Source organism: Geotrypetes seraphini, chromosome 14, assembly GCF_902459505.1.
Source record: "Geotrypetes seraphini chromosome 14, aGeoSer1.1, whole genome shotgun sequence".
In the NCBI taxonomy this organism is placed as follows: Eukaryota; Metazoa; Chordata; class Amphibia; order Gymnophiona; family Dermophiidae; genus Geotrypetes; species Geotrypetes seraphini.
This window is the reverse complement of record NC_047097.1, coordinates 39121602-39139909: the sequence shown is the minus strand read 5'-3', so window position 1 is coordinate 39139909 and position 18308 is coordinate 39121602. Positions and strand designations below refer to the sequence as shown.

At 43.5% G+C, this 18308-nt stretch overlaps 1 protein-coding gene across 2 annotated transcripts in view; it reads right to left on the bottom strand.

Moving 5' to 3' along the window:
• TRPM1 (transient receptor potential cation channel subfamily M member 1) overlaps positions 1 to 18308 on the bottom strand; it is a 182933-nt gene that overhangs the window by 63141 nt on the left and 101484 nt on the right. For both annotated transcript variants that reach the window (XM_033919524.1, XM_033919526.1), the window contains exon 7: positions 2396 to 2570. In XM_033919524.1, the coding sequence (XP_033775415.1) occupies positions 2396 to 2570 (175 nt within the window). The remainder of the gene's footprint in view (positions 1 to 2395; positions 2571 to 18308) is intronic.

Genomic DNA, 18308 nt, shown 5'->3' with positions numbered 1-18308 from the left:
GGAAACAGGTGAAGAGGGTACCTTGCAATTAGATGGCTGGATACGTTGAAGACAACTATGGGGATAAAGCTGGAGGATCTTGTTGGACTAGTACAAAACAGACTTATTTCTGTATCTATAATTCATCAGGTTGCTAAGACTCAAACCCGAGTCAATGACACCCAACACACACACATTCCTGTGTCAAAACACACCGAGCCTAATACTGAGACTGCGGGAGGCAGCCTGGTTACCTCCCGTGATCCACAGTGATCACAGATATTCAATGCACTGCTCATATCTGGCCACCAGCATTGAAAATCCAGGTCAAGGTTCACCGTGGTGGACATAGCTGGCCAAGATATTCAACAGCTGGCTAACTAAGGCCTAGCAGCCAAAGATAGACTTGCCATTGATCCAGTATAACAGAGCATCCCTAAATGTGGCAAAGGTGCATGTCATGAGAGGCATGACCAAGCCCCGACAATATGTACACCCCCTGCATTTGTGCACCATGTCACTTACATGTGCCCTCAAAGAACGGTGCTTAGCTGTATAAGTGGTAATATTTGTGCATTTACACATGCATAGGATTACCAGATTTTACATATGTAAAATCCAGACCCACAGACCCTCTCCCAGGCCCGCCCAGTTCCACCCATCTCCGCGCTGTTATGTTGATGCCATGCCCCTAGCCCTGCCCTCTATAGCCTGATTATTTGGTCGGGAGAGAATCCGCACATGTGCGTGTGACATCACTGCATTTTATCCGCGCATGTGTGGATACCCTCCTGACGCGATCTGCTTTTCAAAACCTAGACAAAGTGCCGGGATTTGAAAAGCCATCCGGATGCCTGGACATGCTCTCTAAAAAGAGGACATGTCCGGGGAAATCCGGACTTCTGGTAGCCCTACACATGCAAATGTCATAAAATTGCCTTTCACCTTATTTGAATATGAGCAGCTCTTTGCTTTCTTTTCCCTGGTTTGCTGGCCTTCTTGAATTGCTTTTATGCAGGTCTGTGCAGGGCTTATGCCAAAAAATTGTGATGCACTGAACAAACACGTGACAGTATTCATCTTAACCAGGGCCGGATTTAGATGAAAAGAGGCCCTAGGCTATTCCATTTATGAGGCCCTTTCACCTCCCATTTTTAAGTTTCTAAATTACATGAGAAATAATAAAATACATCATTACTGTGATATATCAATATGTTAAATGAAACATGTTGTTATTGGTACTAACCTTTATAAAAAATGTGACACGGATAATAAATAAAAAAAAATCGAGAACACTTATTTGGACATTTATTCTCAGCACCATATATAGTACTTGTAACAACTAATCAAACATAACACACAACATTGCCCCTTCCTATGTCCATAGTGCCCCCAGTGCGTCCTTCCTTACCTCACCCCCCCCTCTGATGCCCGCCTGCCTCCCATCCCCCTTCCATTGAACACCCCCCATGCCATCCTGCCTGCCTGCCTTCCATTAAACTCCCCATCCCCCCTCCGATGCCAGCCTGCCTGCCTCCCATCCCCCTTCCACTAAACCGCCCCCCCCCCCCGATGCCAGTCTGGGCCGCCCTGTCCTGACGGATCCACGTTTTGCCTCTCTCCCCGCGGGGCTGGGCTTTGCCCAGCTGTTTCCGGACTGATGTCTTTCCCTCCCCAATCCTCCTCCCAGGGCGAGAAAAAGAAAGGGAGAAGCCAAGTCGGCACCCCGTTGCGGCCGGAGCCAGTTCCGATCCCAAAGCGTAGAATTTCTCCTTATTTTCAGTTCAGTGTTTTAGTGTTCACTGTTTTTAGAATAATGTAATTTTAATTTTGCTAACAATTTGAATGTAGGCCCCTCTTGATCTTGAGGCCCTAGGCTGAAGCCTAGTTAGCCTATAGGAAAATCTGGCCCTGATCTTAACCCTTGCATTATACAGCAGCATTTGGGAAGAGTGGGAAGGGTGGAACTGTCACTGAAAATAAAGGACATGCAAGAGAATATTTGCAAGCCTCTTATTAATGTAGTTTCTCTTCTTGGGGCCCTGCTAATTGGTGGAAGAAGTATATTCAAAACAAAATAAAGGCAACAGAAACCCCACATAAAGTCCAACAAAGAAAGAACTAGTAGGGAGTGGGATAGAACACGTCAATCTTGAGACAAACAAATCTTTTATTTTTATAAACTTATAATAAAGAAACACATGAATAAAAACACATGTATGAAAAGTCCTATAAACTTGATGTCCTTATATTGAAAGGAGCCAGTTGATGGCCTGACAAGGTCCATGTTTCGGCCTGACTCAGGGATATGTATAATAGTCCACTAGGTGTCACTCTAGTGCTTGGTATACAAATTGTAAGGGTACACAACGGTCTCCTGCCAAGGAAGAATTGCCATATATTTCTGCATCCTTACCCTGCCTCTTCAGAGTACTTGTGTGCAAACGACAGAATATCTGATGCACGTCCGCTACCATCACAAATCACCACAGGAACTGGAGGCACTTCTTGCAGACATTCCCGGACAATAGATATCACGTTCGGGCCCCCTTCAGCAATGAGTGTAACTAGAGGTACACCCTGTCCCAGTCCTAGGACACAAAGCATTCTTAGGATCATGTAAGAAATATTGAGGAGCATCAGGCTGAAAACCAGGAAAGCCAGTGGGTAAGTCGCTGCAGCCTCCAATGCTTTAGGCCCAAGCTTAAGGCTAGATTTATTAGCATATTAAATATGACAATACATATTTGCATGAGCCCCATTATTATCAATGTGATCTTTACCTAAGCACATAACTCATTTTAATGTACTGTATATTAGTAAATCTAACTTTTAGATGCTAAGCCCTCTACGGCCAGGGAAATACCTATTTTACTTGAAACATAATATGCCTTCTGCTCCCTGTGAAAAGCTGTAAGCTAAAAATAAATAATAAACCGCTTCGGGTGAATTTCCAGGTTTCCAAGTTTATTAAAATTTACTAGTCCGCTTCTAGGGATTACCTTCAGAGTGGCTTACGATCTACGAACATTTAATAATACTACAAATAAAAATAAAATAACTAAATATCAAATCAAAAATTAAGACTCAAAAATATTAGGTCTGGGGAAGAACTACAAAATTTAATAAGAAAGGGGGAAAGGGAAACACAGGGGTTCTTATATTAAGGCACGCTAAATGCTAAGGCACCCATAGAATATAATGGATGCCTTAGCATTTAGCGTGCACTAAATCGATCCGCGTGCCTTAATAAAAGGACCCCACCATTAGGAGTTTTCCATTTTACATGATTCCAGCAGCGCTGTCATTAGGAACAGATTTAATATGCGTCTGAGAAAAGGAAATTTTTTAACTCCGCTTTAAGCCTATCAATAGACGATATTATTCGAAGTGACAGAGGTAATGAATTCTACCATAGCTTTGGTCCTTTAACAGAGATAATTGCATCCCTGGTGTGTTCAGGGACAATTTCTTCATGAAAACATACTGTCATGTCATACTAGGCCAGCGCCATTTTGTCTCTTAAATCGAGCTAACCGGCACAATTTTGACCCCTGATGAAGCCTTAATTGGTGAAACGGGTCCCCGTAGGGCTAATATCCTGTTACAATGAATCCACTTTATTAAGATAAGTGTGATATTTTGAGTTCTACTGGCACTTTTAGTTACAGTTTTTTGAGTTATTTTGAGCACTACATTTGGTTTATACTTTTCCTTATACTGTATTCGATGAATGATACCTTCTCCTGCAGATCGGGATAGAAATCTTTGATGATTCACCCGAGCAGGCATCTGAGAGTCAGTAAAGCATCTGAATGTCTTTTTATGCACAAGTCTTTGTTTCAGTGGAATGTCATACTAGGTGAGCCATGCTTTAAAATACTATGCCTTGCTATTCTTTTGCCACACTATGCTCACCATGCCATGTTTTGTCATATTATGTTTTACCGCGCTTTGTTAACTATGTTTTTGCATTCTTTAGAAACATGATGGCAGATAATGGCCAAATGGCCCATCTAGTCTGCCCATAACCAGTTGAAGTGGGATTTGAACCTGGCTCCCCTGGTTTTCAACACACTGCTCTAACCATTAGGCTACTCTTCCACTCTTTGTCAATGTCCTGCCATGCCACGTCTGCCATCGCTTTGTATAAATACACACTTTATTACGCATGCAAACTTGTAACCTGTTCTGAGCTCTTCTGGGAGCAGTGGCATAGTAAGGGGGTTGCAGAGGAGGGGGGGAGCACCCCAGGGATGGTCTTCCTAAGGGCACCCCTCCTCCTCTCCACCCCTGCTCCTCTCCTTGCCATGCAAGTGCACCCCTCGCAGTCCCCATTACCTTTTTTACTTCCCTGGTGTGAGATTGCTGCCCATGTTGGCATCGGCGCTCTCTCTGATGTCACTTCCAGGACCCACGCCTAGGAAGTGACATCGAAGGGTGAGCGGACACCGTGAGCATGCTGTTCATGCCGGAGAAGTTAAAAAGGTACGGGGAAAGGGAAGAGGGGAGGGAGGGGCACCACCACCTCAGGCGCTGCTCACCCTTACTACAACACTGTCTAGAAAGACGGGATATAAAACCAGATAAATAAATAAAAGGCGGTGAATAAATCCCAATAAATACATAAAATTCTAGAGCTGTAGGAACATATGTGAATTTTTTCTCTATATTGCTATATATAAGATTCCTTTTACGAAGGTGCGCTAGCGTTTTTAGTGCACGCACCTGATTAGCATGTGCTAGCTGTAAAACTACCGCCTGCTCAAGAGGAGGCGGTAGCGGCTAGTGCGCACGGCATTTTAGTGCGCGCTAGTCTGCGCGTTAAGGCCCTAACGCGCCTTCGTAAAAGGAGCTCATAGTTTTACTTTGTAGTCACTGCAACGCTTTTTCTTATTCATATTATACCTCCATTATATGAATGTTTAATGTGCTTTAATGTATAGTCTGTTGACAGTGTGTATTAATGTTATTATTACAATTTCATTTGCCTATTTCCAGCCTTATTTTACATTACATTACATTAGTGATTTCTATTCCGCTTGTGCCTTGCGGTTCTAAGCGGATTACAAGTTAGAAGCCTGGACATTTCCAGGAGTATTACAGTACATAGAATCAAGAATGTATCATGTTACAATTGTTAGTCTGGAACATTTCCAGGAGAATTGAGAAGCAAAGAGTAGATTTATAAAAGGTTATTGTGATGAGTAGAAATAATACAGTTGGGATTTAGTAGTGAGTTGTACAATGTTGAGGTGTTGCTGTGGTGGTGTTGGTGGTGTTCATGAGAGTATTTTCTAGTGCTGTAGTGAGGTTAAGATGATGGGAAGTGTTTTTTGAAGAGATGAGTTTTGATTTCTTTTCAGAATACTTTAATGTCTACTGATTTGATCAGTAGATTGGAGATGGTAGTGTCAATCTTTGCTGCCTGTGTCGCCAAGAGGCTGTCGTACAGTTTCTTGCGTCGTGTACCGTTGAGAGGGGGGGGGGGGTAAATGAATAGGCTCTGAGTTCTCCTTGATCTGAGTGAGAGGTTATGGTATAGTCTGTTGTTTAGGTAGCTGAGTGCTGTTCCTTGTGTTACTTTGTATAGTAGACAGTAGAATTTGAACTGGGATCTTGCTTTTATTGGTAGCCAGTGTGAGTCTAGGTATGCATTGGTGATGTGGTCATATTTGCCGAGGGAGTAGATGAGTCTGAGGGCCGTGTACTGGACAGTCTGTAGTTGTTTTATCATGTAGTTTGGGCATGATAGGTAGAGGCTGTTGCAGTAATCTACAATATTTAATACTAGGGATTGTACTAATATCTTGTATTGATCTTTGTTGAAGTATTTTCTTATTTTTCTTAGGTTACGCATTGTGAAGAATGCTCTTTGGATGATTTTGTGGATTTGAGTCTGCATTGTGCAGTTTCTGTCTAGTTGTATTCCCAGGATCTTAAGTGTGCTTTGCATTGGGTACTTGTTTGAGTTTAGTTCCAGTTCTGTGAAAGATGGTTTTTTTTCCTTCTCTAGTGGTAGGAATTTAGTTATTTCCGAGTTCAATTTCAGTTTATGACTTGACATCCATTTTTCTACCGTTTCCATTATTACTTTCAGGTGGTTTGTGGATAAGGGGTCTTGAATGTTAAGGGGGAGTAGGATAGTTATATCATCCGCGTAGCTGAATGATACTGTGTTTAGGGCGTCTAGGGTTGTGCCGAGGGAGGCTATGAAGAGGTTGAATAGTATGGGTGATAATGGTGATCCTTGTGGTACTCCACATGGGTTTGACCATGGGTCGGATAGGTGCTCTTTTGACTTGACTCTGTATGTTCGAGTTTCAAGGAAGCCTTGGAACCAGCCAGTGGCGTACCAAGGGGGGGGCGGGGGGGGGGGCGGTGCGCCCCGGGTGCCAGCCCTAAGGGGGTGTTCCCGGCCTTGCCGTTCAGTCCCCCGCCACCCCCGAAGGACCGCTCGCCCCACTGACCTTCCTGCACCACCTGTGAAGCAGCCCGCAGCAGGATCGCGAAGTCAGCGTCAGCGATCCCTGCGCTGCTTAGGCACTGCTTCCTGCGCCGCGATCCCGCCCCTCCTCTGACGTCAGAGGAGGGGCGGGACCGTGGCGCAGGAAGCAGCGCAGGGATCGCTGACGCTGACTTCGCGATCCTGCTGCGGCTGCTTCATAGGTGGTGCGGGGAGGCCAGGGGGGCGAGCGGTCCTTCGGGGTGGGTCGGGGCATCAGGCCTTCAGGGTGGGGCGGGCGGGCAGGCAAGCAGGCTTTCAAGGGGGAGGGGGTGACAGGCAGGCAGGCAGGCCTTCAAGGGGGGACAGGCCTTCGGGGGGGGGTGCAGACCTTCAAGGGGTGCAGGCCTTCAAGGGGGGCAGGCAGGCCTTCAGGGGGGGTGCAGGCCTTCAAGGGGGTGCAGGCCTTCAAGGGGGGGAACAGGCCTTCAAGGGGGGAAAGGCAGGCAGGCAGGCCTTAAAGGGGGGACAGGCCTACAAGGGGGGGACAGGCCTACAAGGGGGTAGGACAGGCCTTCAAGGGGGGGACAGGCCTTCGGGGGGGGTGCAGACCTTCAAGGGAGTGCAGGCCTTCGGGGGGGTGCAGGCCTTCAAGGGGGTGCAGGCCTTCAAGGGGGGGAAAGGCAGGCAGGCCTTCAAGGGGGGGACAGGCCTACAAGGGGGGGAGAAGCTACAAGGGGGTGGGACAGGCCTTCAAGTGGGGGACAGGCCTTCGGGGGGGGTGCAGACCTTCAAGGGAGTGCAGGCCTTCGAGGGGGGGGGGGTGCAGGCCTTCAAGGGGGGACAGGCCTTCAAGGGGGGGAAAGGCAGGCAGGCAGGCCTTCAAGGGGGGACAGGCCTACAAGGGGGGGGAGAAGCTACAAGGGGGTGGGACAGGCCTTCAAGTGGGGGACAGGCTTCGGGGGGTGCAGACCTTCAAGGGGGGGACAGGCAGGCAGGCCTTCAAGGGGGGGACAGGCCTACAAGGGGATGGGACAGGCCTTCAAGGGGGGTGCAGGCCTTCAAGGGGGGACAGGCAGACCTTTAAGGGGGGACAGGCCTTTGGGGGGGACCATGATTTAGAAGTACACGGAGGGAAGGGGGTGTTCAAAGAGACGTGCATATGCCAAACTTTGGGGGGGGGGGGAAGAAATAATGGGCCTGAAAATAGAGGAGAGGGAGAGAGATGATGGACCATGGGATTTAGGGAGGGAAGGAACAGAAAGGGAGAGAAATTGGACACAAGGGATGGTGTGGAGGAGGGATAGAGATACTGGATAGGAGGGTAATTAGGAAAAGAAAGGGAGATATGGTGGACTCTGGGATGGTGGGGAAGGAGGGAGAGATGCCGGATGAAAGGGTATTTAAGAAAAGGTGGATCTGTGGAGGGAGATGAAAAAAAGGAAAGATACCAGACTTCCTGGGAAGGGAAGGGAAATGGAAAGGGAGGACAGAGTTGGCAGATGGATGGTTAGCATGCAGAAAGAAGGAGACCCTGGCAAGCAAGTTATCAGAAGAAAACCAGAGCCTTGGACCAACAAGATTTGAAATATAACCAGACAACAAAAGGTAGAAAAATTAATTTTATTTTCTGTTTTGTGATTATAATATGTCAGATTTGAAATGTGTATCCTGCCAGAGCTGGTGTTGGACTGCAAACGTGAGCTAGGATTTAACAGAGAGAGGAAAAGTCCTTTTTGTTTCTTTATTTTATTTACACCACAGCGCCAGTGTGGTTAGGAGAAGCCAAAGGGGGTGAAAAAGCTATAAAACCCACCAGGAGTTTTGAAAAAAATCACCCAACTGGGCAGGAAAATCAAATTGAAAAACCAATTCAATAGGGCTGAATTGAATCAAAATTTTTTTTCCTGTATCTGGCAGCATTAGTTTGCGCTACTGTCTTAGACTTTAGGACCTGGGATTGGGGAGAGATGGCATCCTCAGTACTTTATAATGCAAGTGAAATGAGGATTTGGTCAGACTTTTGAAGGGTCTGCAGAAAAAAAATATTGTATAGGCCGGGGACATGAGACAGCAGGAAATGGGAACTTTTCTTCCTTCTATTTTTGTGAATGGAAAGGCTGAGGATGTCAGAGAGTTCAGTTAAAATATGTGCTTTATAAGAAAATATAATAATGTGTTTTATAAAGTTTATAGCATAGCTGGCCTACCCAGTGAGGTGTTCCTAGTGGTGATGGTGGCAGCGTGTCAATGTGTTGAGAGGAAGAGGTGGTCTGGGAAATTCTGCTGAGCAAACTCCGGACCCATTTCCACCCCCCAGTTAGTCCACTCCACTCAACTGGTTCACACACTGAGTGGGTCTTTGGGTGTTGTTTTGGGATCTCTTCCAGTGGTTTATCTCCTTCTGGTCCAAGGAAGGAAACTTTGTTATCCTTAGCTTTGACCTACAGAATATGTTTGTAACAGCGCTGCTTGTGTGGCATTAGGCTATGTAGTGATCGAAAGAAAAAAACAGACCTTTGCACATTTTTGCACTATATGGTGGGTGTATGAGGAGATTCACATTTCCTGCACAGCTAAGTCCATGTGAAGTTACCTTGTGCTGTATTTGACATCTAGCAAGGTCTCTGTTTGAAAGGAAAGATCTAAACTTAAAAATGAAGTGGCCAGAAGTTATGGTAAAAGCAGATAGTGTAGCTGGTTTTAAGAAAGATTTGGACAAATTCCTGGAGGAAAAGTCCATAATCTGTTATTAAGACATGGGGGAAGTGTCTGCTTGCCCTGGATCGGTAGCATGGAATGTTGCTACTCTTTGGGTAGTGACCTGGATTGGTTACCTTGAGAATGGGCTACTGGGCATGATGGACCATTGGTCTGACCCAGTTAGGCTATTCTTATGTTATGTTCTCATCTGTAGGGGCCTTTGTTTTCACTTCTTATTTTAATGTATTTTTTTTCTGGGAACTTATCAGTGTTTTTTTTATAATGGGAACAAAAATGGAAGAGAATTAATGTGTGTGGGATGAGGGGGTAACTAATTTCTTCAGCTAAATAATTCAATCCACCTCAACCAGAAATAGGAGAACTCACGCACCATTCACACACCCTCCAACCAAAAACGTCAAAAGAAAAAAACTGTTCGACAACCTCCTAGCCATTCGAGCTGCAACACTCGACCCCCAACTCTACAACCAATTGACATCGACCATAGACTGCAAAACCTTCAAAAACCGAACTAACACAATCAGAACTGTCCCAAGCATCACCTTCAACTACTCCATATGTACTTCTGATGTCATGACAATTCAGACATAATTTATGTTATGTTATGTTTGGAATATAAGAAAATTTTCACTGCCTGTTTCTATTCTGACCATTTATTCTGTTTCATGGTCATTACAAAAAATATTTTTTTACATGGGGGGGGGGGGGGGTGTCAAAAAATGATGGGCCCCGGGTGCCACATACCCTAGGTACGCCACTGGAACCAGCTGAGAACATTACCTGAGATTCCTATTGCGTCTAATATCTGGAGTAGTGTGGGATGGTCAACCAGGTCAAATGCAGCAGAGAGATCGAGTTGAATGAGAAGCAGCTTGTTTCCTTTGCTGAGGTGTTGTCGGGCTGTGTCTAATAGTGATACCAGTAGAGTTTCTGTGCTATGGTTAGTTCTGAATCCAGATTGTGATGGATGCAATATGTGATGGTCTTCAAGGTAGTTGGAGAGATGTTGTGCGACAAGACCTTCTGTTAGTTTGATGTATAATGGGATAGAGGCGATTGGTCTATAGTTTGCAGGGTTGTCTATAGGATTTTTGGGATCTTTCAGGATAGGAGTAATTATGATTTCTCCTAATTCCGGTGGGAAATGACCTTCCTTTAGTGTATTTTGTAGCCATAGTGTGAGGCTAGCTTTAAATTTGGTGGAAGCTGTAGCTAGTAAGTATGGGGGACAGTTGTTCAAGTCATATGAGGATTTGCTGTATTTTTTGTAAAGCCTGTCCAAGTCTGACCATTATATCTTTGGGAAGTTTGTCCAGATCCTGTCTGCTGAGATTGCTTCATCTATTGTGGGATTGATTCAAATTTCTTCTATGTTGATTCGTGAATTGTTGAATGTGGATCTGGTTGTGATGATTTTGTGTTTGAAATAGTCCACTAATTGGGTGGCTGTTGGAGTTTGGTTTCCTTGGATGGGAGGAATGGTTTGGTATCAGTGATATTTCTTACGATGTCAAAAAGTTTTCTTGTGTCTGGTTTTTCGGTGCCTATGAGTTTGGAGTAGTAGTTTTTTCGTTTTTCCTTCAGTTTGGTGTTGTATTGTTTGATTTGGATTTTCCAATCGTCTTTGGTGTGATTATATTTCTGTTTTTTCCATGTCCTTTCTAATTGTCTGCATTTCCTTTTAAGGTGTAAGAGTTCGTCGTCAAACCATTTGTTGGATGGTCTGTCTATTTTGTTTTTGTTAATTATTGGAGCTAGTTCATTTAGTGTAGATTCACTGAGGGTCCGCCAACTGTTTATGAAGTCTTTGGGGTTGTTGGAGTCTATTTCGGGGTAAACTGTGTTCCAGAATGTGGTAGGTTTGATTTTCTGTCTGATCTTGATGTGTGATTTCTTTGGGATGGGTTTGTTGTTATTTTGAGCCCAATTGATAGTGAATGAATATTTGTAATGGTCTGACCATAGGGTAGGGTGCCAGGCTCCGTTTGAGATGTGAATATTTTGTGTGTTTTGATTTGGAAATGAGTAAGCTGCTATGTCAAGCTGATGACCTTTTTCGTGTGTGGGTTCTGGATTGAGAATTTGGTAGGATAGGGAGTTGAGGTATGAGAGAATATCCGCTGCTTGTTTGGATGATTGATCTTCTAAGTGGAGATTTATGTCTCCAAGAATCAAGTTATGTGTGGAGGAGAGAGAGTTCTGGAAGATGAATTCTTCAAGTTCTTGTTTTGAGGTGTTCCATTTACCTGGTGTAATGTAGCAAAGAAGACAGTTCAGATTTCCAGTGAGTGAGTTGTTAGATATTCGGCAGGCTAGCAGATCTCGATAAGGGGTGGAGTACTTGGTTAGGACATCGATGTTGAGATTGTTTTTTATTATGATTGCTAGACCTCCTCCTCTTCTGTTTTCTCGACATACTAACTCTAGTTTATATCCTTTTGGGCAGAATTCTGTAATGCTTGGGTCTGAATCCATGTTTCGGTTAGGAAGAGGCAGCCTAGATTGTCTTTGATCAGCCAGTCCTTGATTAATTCGGCCTTTGGGCTGATGGATCTGATGTTCATATATGCGCAAGCTATTGCAGTGAATTTTGTGGTGGAGGTAATGGTTGTGTTGATGATAGTTCTTGGTGAAGTTTGGTGTTTTTGTGTGCTTGTGTTAGGCTTTGGTGGAGGTCTTTTTCCCCAGATAGTGGGAATGCTAGCTTGGCTGGATAGTGGACATGGAGTTAGCGTTCTAGGGGTATGGAGTTTCCTGGTATGTTGAACAGGTCTGTGCGTTGTTGTTAGGATAGGGATGTTATGTGTTTGGTAGCCTGCAGTTTTCCATTTTGCTATAAATGTGGCAATTAGTATGAGGATAAGGATGAGTTTGGGTGTACGCGTTGCCATTTTTTTTTTTTTTTTGTGAAGTCTGTGTTTTAGTAAGCTATTTGAGTTGATCGTAGGAGAGGATGTATGGGTTGAGCTTAGAGTTCAGGATGCTTCCTGTTCTTGGTAGGGGGGATCAAAATTGCTTTACTCACCACTTTGCTGAATTTGTTGTTGGTCTTTGGTACCTGGGCTGAGTGTGCTTCTGGTTGCCCTGTGTCTTCCTGCAGGCGCCATTGGCGCTTTGATTTTCAAGGCTGGGTCCGCCGCTGGTCGGGGAGAGGGGCGGAGCAGGGCTCTTCTAATTGCATACTATACTGCAATTTAATCATATTATGATTGTACAATTGTCTATATCCAGTTTTACAGGGGCTGTTTTACTAAACCATATTAGAAAATGGGCTTAGCGCATTCTAACACAGGACTTTCCTGCATGCTAAGTCCATTTCCAATACAGCAGTATTTACAGCATTTTAATTTTTTTTTTTTTCAGGTTGTGCGCTAATGTTCACATTAGCGCATATTACCTGAAAGCTGGAGCACTTACTGTCTCCCGTTTAGAATGCACTAAGGGGGAATTTCTATAAATGGTGCTGAAACTTGGGCACTAAAAAAATTCAGTGCTAAGCGATATTCTATAAGGGGCGCATACTTTATATATAACAGCATTTAGCGCAGATCCCGTACCTAACTTTTGGGCACCAGACTTAAGCCTGCTAAAATCCAGTGTAAATGCTGGCGCCCAAGTACTTTAAACCTGAAAGAACTGTGATGGATGTACGAGTTGAACAGTATGAACCTAGTGGCCTAAACGAAACAAGTTACTGGATGGTTTTAGCTGAATGAGTGTGTTTATCTTTGTTTGATAGTCAGATGAAGTCTGGATTTTAGACGGATTTTGGTAGGGCTCCTAGATTTGGGTTCTATTAGGTATGATGCTCTGGAATATGTTTCCACGATTGGCTTGTAGATCTTTTGACGTCAAGGGGAAGGAGTATAAGGAACTTGCAAAGAACGCCACGGCCATATTTAATGGTCAAAATGGTCGCGGGATAAATAGAATGGTGGAACACAATAGGTTGGTATGTTTGAATCATTTATGTAGTGAAAATAGATAGTTTTGGATGTATATTAAGATGAAGTATGCTTGTTGTTTGATTCAGTTGCAGCACTAGCCTCGTCCTGAAGAAGGATCGAAATGCGTAGATGGGAAGCAGTGCAAATATACAGCTGAACAAAAGCTAAGTTCATTTATGAATATTAAGGACTGAAAAGCTATAAAAGCTATAAAAGAAATAGTTCTAAAAAATAACATGAAGGTTGAAAATATGTGAAGAATAGAAAATATAATGAATATTTGAGATTAGAAATTTGAGTAAAGATGCAAGAGAAAAAAAGTTTAAATTAAATCAGGTTTTAATACAAGTTAACAGTTGATATATAATAAAGAGTGGCAAGAAGCTTTGATATGCACAGGGTGAATTCAGTGAGGAGTGCTGCTACGCTGACAGAAAACCATCAGAGTAGCGTTCTGAGATATCCCCAGTGTGCAAATATCATTGAGGAGTTCTTTGCATTCTTGATTGTCTATGGCAAGAGAGACTTTTTTGATCCTTAATTGATTGCTTGCCATTCAGCCTATTTTATAGCTTAATAATATTACCATGGCGCCCAAGTTAGATATAGTAAGGCAGTATTTAATCAGGGGTGGGAAATTTCATGGCGACACCAGAAAATATTTCTTCACCGAAAGGGTGGTTGACCGCTGGAATAATCTTCCACAACAGGTAATTGAGGCCAGCAGCGTGCCAGATTTTAAGAAAAGATGGGATTGGCATGTGGGATCTCTTCATGGAGGTAGTTAGGGGGTGGGTCATTAGTGTGGGCAGATTAGATGGGCCGTGGCCCTTTTCTGCTGTCATTTTCTATGTTTCTATTTGTTGACTCCATGTGCAACTTTTCAGAACGCCTTTGACATGCTCCTGGCCATGCTTCCTTTTCAGATATGCAGTATGAGAGGCGGTGAGCCATACAGAAGAGCACACAACCAGTTATATGCAGAAATCCTAATTGATGCCAATTAACTGCAATAATTGGTTGTTAGCACTCAATTATTGCTAGATAAAGGCCCAAATTTCAGTACGCAGCTTTGGGTGCCATATATAGAAACCAGAGCTATGTGTTCTCTCATTAACTCTATGTCAACCACTTTCCAAGTTTCCAAGTTTATTAATTTCTTGATATCCCATCTATCAAAAAAATATATATATCTAGGCAGTTTACAGTTAATAAAATAAATTTTTAAAAGCAAATGTTAAAAAAGGGGAAAAAGAAAAGCCCATCACAGGATTTAGTGATGGGGAGAATTACATAACTTAAGACTAACATCACGGGGATCAGAATGCTAGGAATGATTAAGAAGGGGATCACGAGCAGATCAGAGAAGGTTATCATGCCGATGGTATGCCCCCACCTGTAAAACTGCATCCAGCACTGGTCGCTGTACATAAAGAAGGACACGGTACTGCTCGAAAGGGTCCAGAGAAGAGTGACTAAAATGATTACGGGGCTGGAGGAGTTGCCGTACAGTGAGAGATTAGAGAAACTGGGCTCTTCTCCATTGAAAAGAGGAGACTGAGAGGGTACATGATCGAAACATTCAAGATAACGAAGGGAATAGACTTAGTAGATAGAGACAGGTTGTTCACCCTCTCCAAGGTAGAAAGAACGAGAGGGCACTCTCTAAAGTTAAAAGGGGATAGATTCCATACAAACGTAAGAAAGTTCTTCTTCATCCAGAGAGTGGTGGAAAACTGGAACGCTCTTCCGGAGGCTGTTATAGGGGAAAACACTCTCCAGGTATTCAAGACAAAGTTAGACAAGTTCCTGCTGAACCAGAACATATGCAGGTAAGGCTAGTCTCAGTTAGGGCACTGGTCTTTGACTTAAGGGCTGCCTTGTGAGCAGACTGATGGACCACTGGTCTGACCCAGCAGTGGCAATTCTTATGTTCTTATGTAGGTACATGAGTTTGCAAAAAATACATCGAGGTAAAACAAAATATAAATGAAAGAGAGGGGTGGATAGAACATGAAGGTCTAATTCACCTCTATGGAGGCGTCTGGAGTTAAGAGCCTGCAATGAAAATTATTCCAGGGAAAGCAGACGCGATCCTATATTAGGTATCGTAGGCATCATTGAAAAGAAACATTTTGAGTTTGGTCTTAAATACAAGGAGAGAGGACTCTTGTTTTATATGCAGAGGGAGAGTGTTCCAAAGAGAGGGCCGGTTAGCATGTGGCAATGTGAACACACTAGCTGGTTAATGCTTCCACGCCTATTTCTCTGCCTTTGACACGCCCCCCTCAAAAAACATTTAGGGCTCGTTTTACAAAGCTGCAGTAGCACCTGCTGCTGCAATAATCACTCCAAAGCCCAAAGGGATTTAATGGTGAAGTGTTTGCCAAGCAGCAGCCACTACCACAACTTTGTAAAAGTGGGGAACGGGGTGTTAAGAAATATTTTTACAGATACCAAATGTGCGGGTAGTTAGCTAAAAGGCAAAAATACCACAAAATGGTACCTATTTTTGGCACACTAAGTGCACATTAAGGCTTTAATGTCCTTTAGTAAATGGGCCCCACAGTAATAAAAATGTTTTATTGATTTTACACATTAAGATTTTTCCATCATTTTTTTTTTTTTTGGTATTATATTCCAAGGGATTCCCTATGGGATTGGTTCTAGTGGTTAATTTGGATAGTATGGATTTACCCATGATATCGCAGCAAGCTTTACAAATGCTCAACATGACCAAAGTCCAGGATGAAGTTGAATTTGCAATTCAAAAAAGCAAATTAGGTATAGCAGCAGGCCCTGATGGATAACTTTATAAATTAATGGGAAATGGTATTTTGCCATTGCTAACAGACTGTTTAATCTTATTATAGATGGGCAGGTTATGCCGAATTCCCTAAATTGTTTTGTCCAAGCCAGGGAAGAATCTGACTCTCCCGGAGTCTTATAGAGCAATCTCATTGCTCTGCTTTGAAACTAAGTTATTGGCATCTGTATTGGCTAATCGTTTGGCCCGAGTTTTGCCAGATTTATTAGCATCTCCACAGGTGAGCTTTGTGCGAGGTTGTAGGGCAGTGAAAAACATCCAAACCATATTAGCATCATTACAGGCGGTGCGTGCTGCAGGGACTTCCTCCTTACTCATTAGTTTAGATGCGGAAAAGGCCTTTGGCAAAGTGAGGTGGGAGTTCCTGTATGCGGTAATTGAGAAATATGGTATAATAGGTCGTATTGGAGATGCTATTCGAGTATTATATGATAGACCTTTGGCACAAAGGTGGGTAAATGGACAGTTTATGGCTCACTTTGACATAAGGAGAGGGACTAGACAGGGATGTCCTTTATCCTCATTGCTGTTTATGCTTATATTGGATCCTCTCATTTGTGAGATTCTTGGGAATCTGGAGATCACTGGGGTATGTTTGGGGTTGGAACACTTAAAAATTTTGGCCTTTGCAGATGACCTTTTGGTACATCTCACTAAAAAGTGTAAGGTAATGCACCTGGGAAAGAGAAACCCGTACAGAACTTACATACTAAATGGTGAGACCTTGGCCAAGACCACGACGGAACGTGATCTAGGGGTGATCATTAGTGATGACATGAAGGTTGAAAATCAAGTGGAGAAGGCTTCCTCCAGGGCAAGGCAAATGATGGGTTGTATCCGTAGAGGTTTTGTCAGCAGGAGACCTGAAGTCATGATGCCGCTATACAGGTCCATGGTGAGGCCTCATTTGGAATACTGTATTCAATTCTGGAGACCACACTACCGGAAAGATGTGCTGAGAATCGAGTCGGTTCAACATATGGCCACTAGGATGGTCTTGAGGCTCAAGGATCTCACGTATGAAGAAAGACTGAATAAACTACGGCTGTACTCACTTGAGAAACGGAGAGGGGAGACATGATTGAAATGTTTAAGAACATCACGGGCTGTATCGAATCAGAAGAAGATATCTTCTACCTCAAGGGACCCTCGACCACCAGGGGGCATCCGCTGAAAATCAGGGGAGGGAAGTTCCATAGCGACTACAGAAAATACTTCTTCACTGAAAGAGTAGTGGATCATTGGAACAAACTCCCATGCAGGTGATTGAGGCCAACAGCGTGTCAGATTTTAAGAGAAAATGGGATATTCACATGGGATCCCTAAGGGAGTAAAATCAGGGGGGCGGGTATTTGGAATGGGCAGACTTGGTGGGCTATAGCCCTTTCCTGCTGTCTTTTTCTATCTGAGTCTCTCGCTTCCAATTTTATTGGAAAGTATGTGTGAATATGAATCAGAAGAAGATATCTTCTACCTCAAGGGACCCTCGACCACCAGGGGGCATCCGGGGATTTTCAGGTTTTACTTTGAATACCTCTACATCGGAAGCTATGGCACCATTATTTGAGACTAGGGAGTCATGGCAGGGATCCTTTCCTTTTTGTTGGGCAGGGGATGATTTTAATTATCTAGGATAATTTACCAGTGGATCCAGGTAGGCTTTATGATTGCAATGTTCCTCGCCTTTTGGCAGATACAAAGCACAGATTAGAGATATGGGATTCGTTACCATTGCCGTTGAGCGGGAGAATAGCGCTTTATGGAATGATTATTTTTCCAAGTTGGCTATATTACACTCCAACAATTGCCAATATGGATTTAAAAAAAAGATCTTGTTGCTTTAGCTTCTGCTTTACAACGTTTTGGGTTTTGTTTTTTTTTAAGGGGAGGAAACCTAAATTGAGGTTAGATTACATGATGGGGGGGTTAGAGGAGGGGGATGGGGGTTCTCAATCTTTACTTGTATAATTTGGCTTATGGTCTTCAACATCTTATAGATTTGTTCCTAGGTACTTCGGTATATACATGGTGTGAGATGGTACAATCTCTTTTTCAATCCTTCATTTTCTTTTACAAATATCTATTTGTACTTTGCACATCGTTTTTAGGGATCACCCAATTTTGAAATATATGAGGATGGTGTGGACCGCTTTGATGAAGGTTTGGCAAATTTGGGGATCACACACTGACTCTTCCAATTATGAGGAATTCGACCTTTCCTCCTGGGATGGTCAAAGGTGCTATTAGCAGATGGGTGGATTCTTTGTTGGAACATATTTTCTCATATGTGGGGGGAGGACAATAATGTGCTTTCATTTGAAGAATTGTTGGCACATTCGGGAATGAGGTCTACCGACATGTATGCTTATGTGCAATTGATTCATTA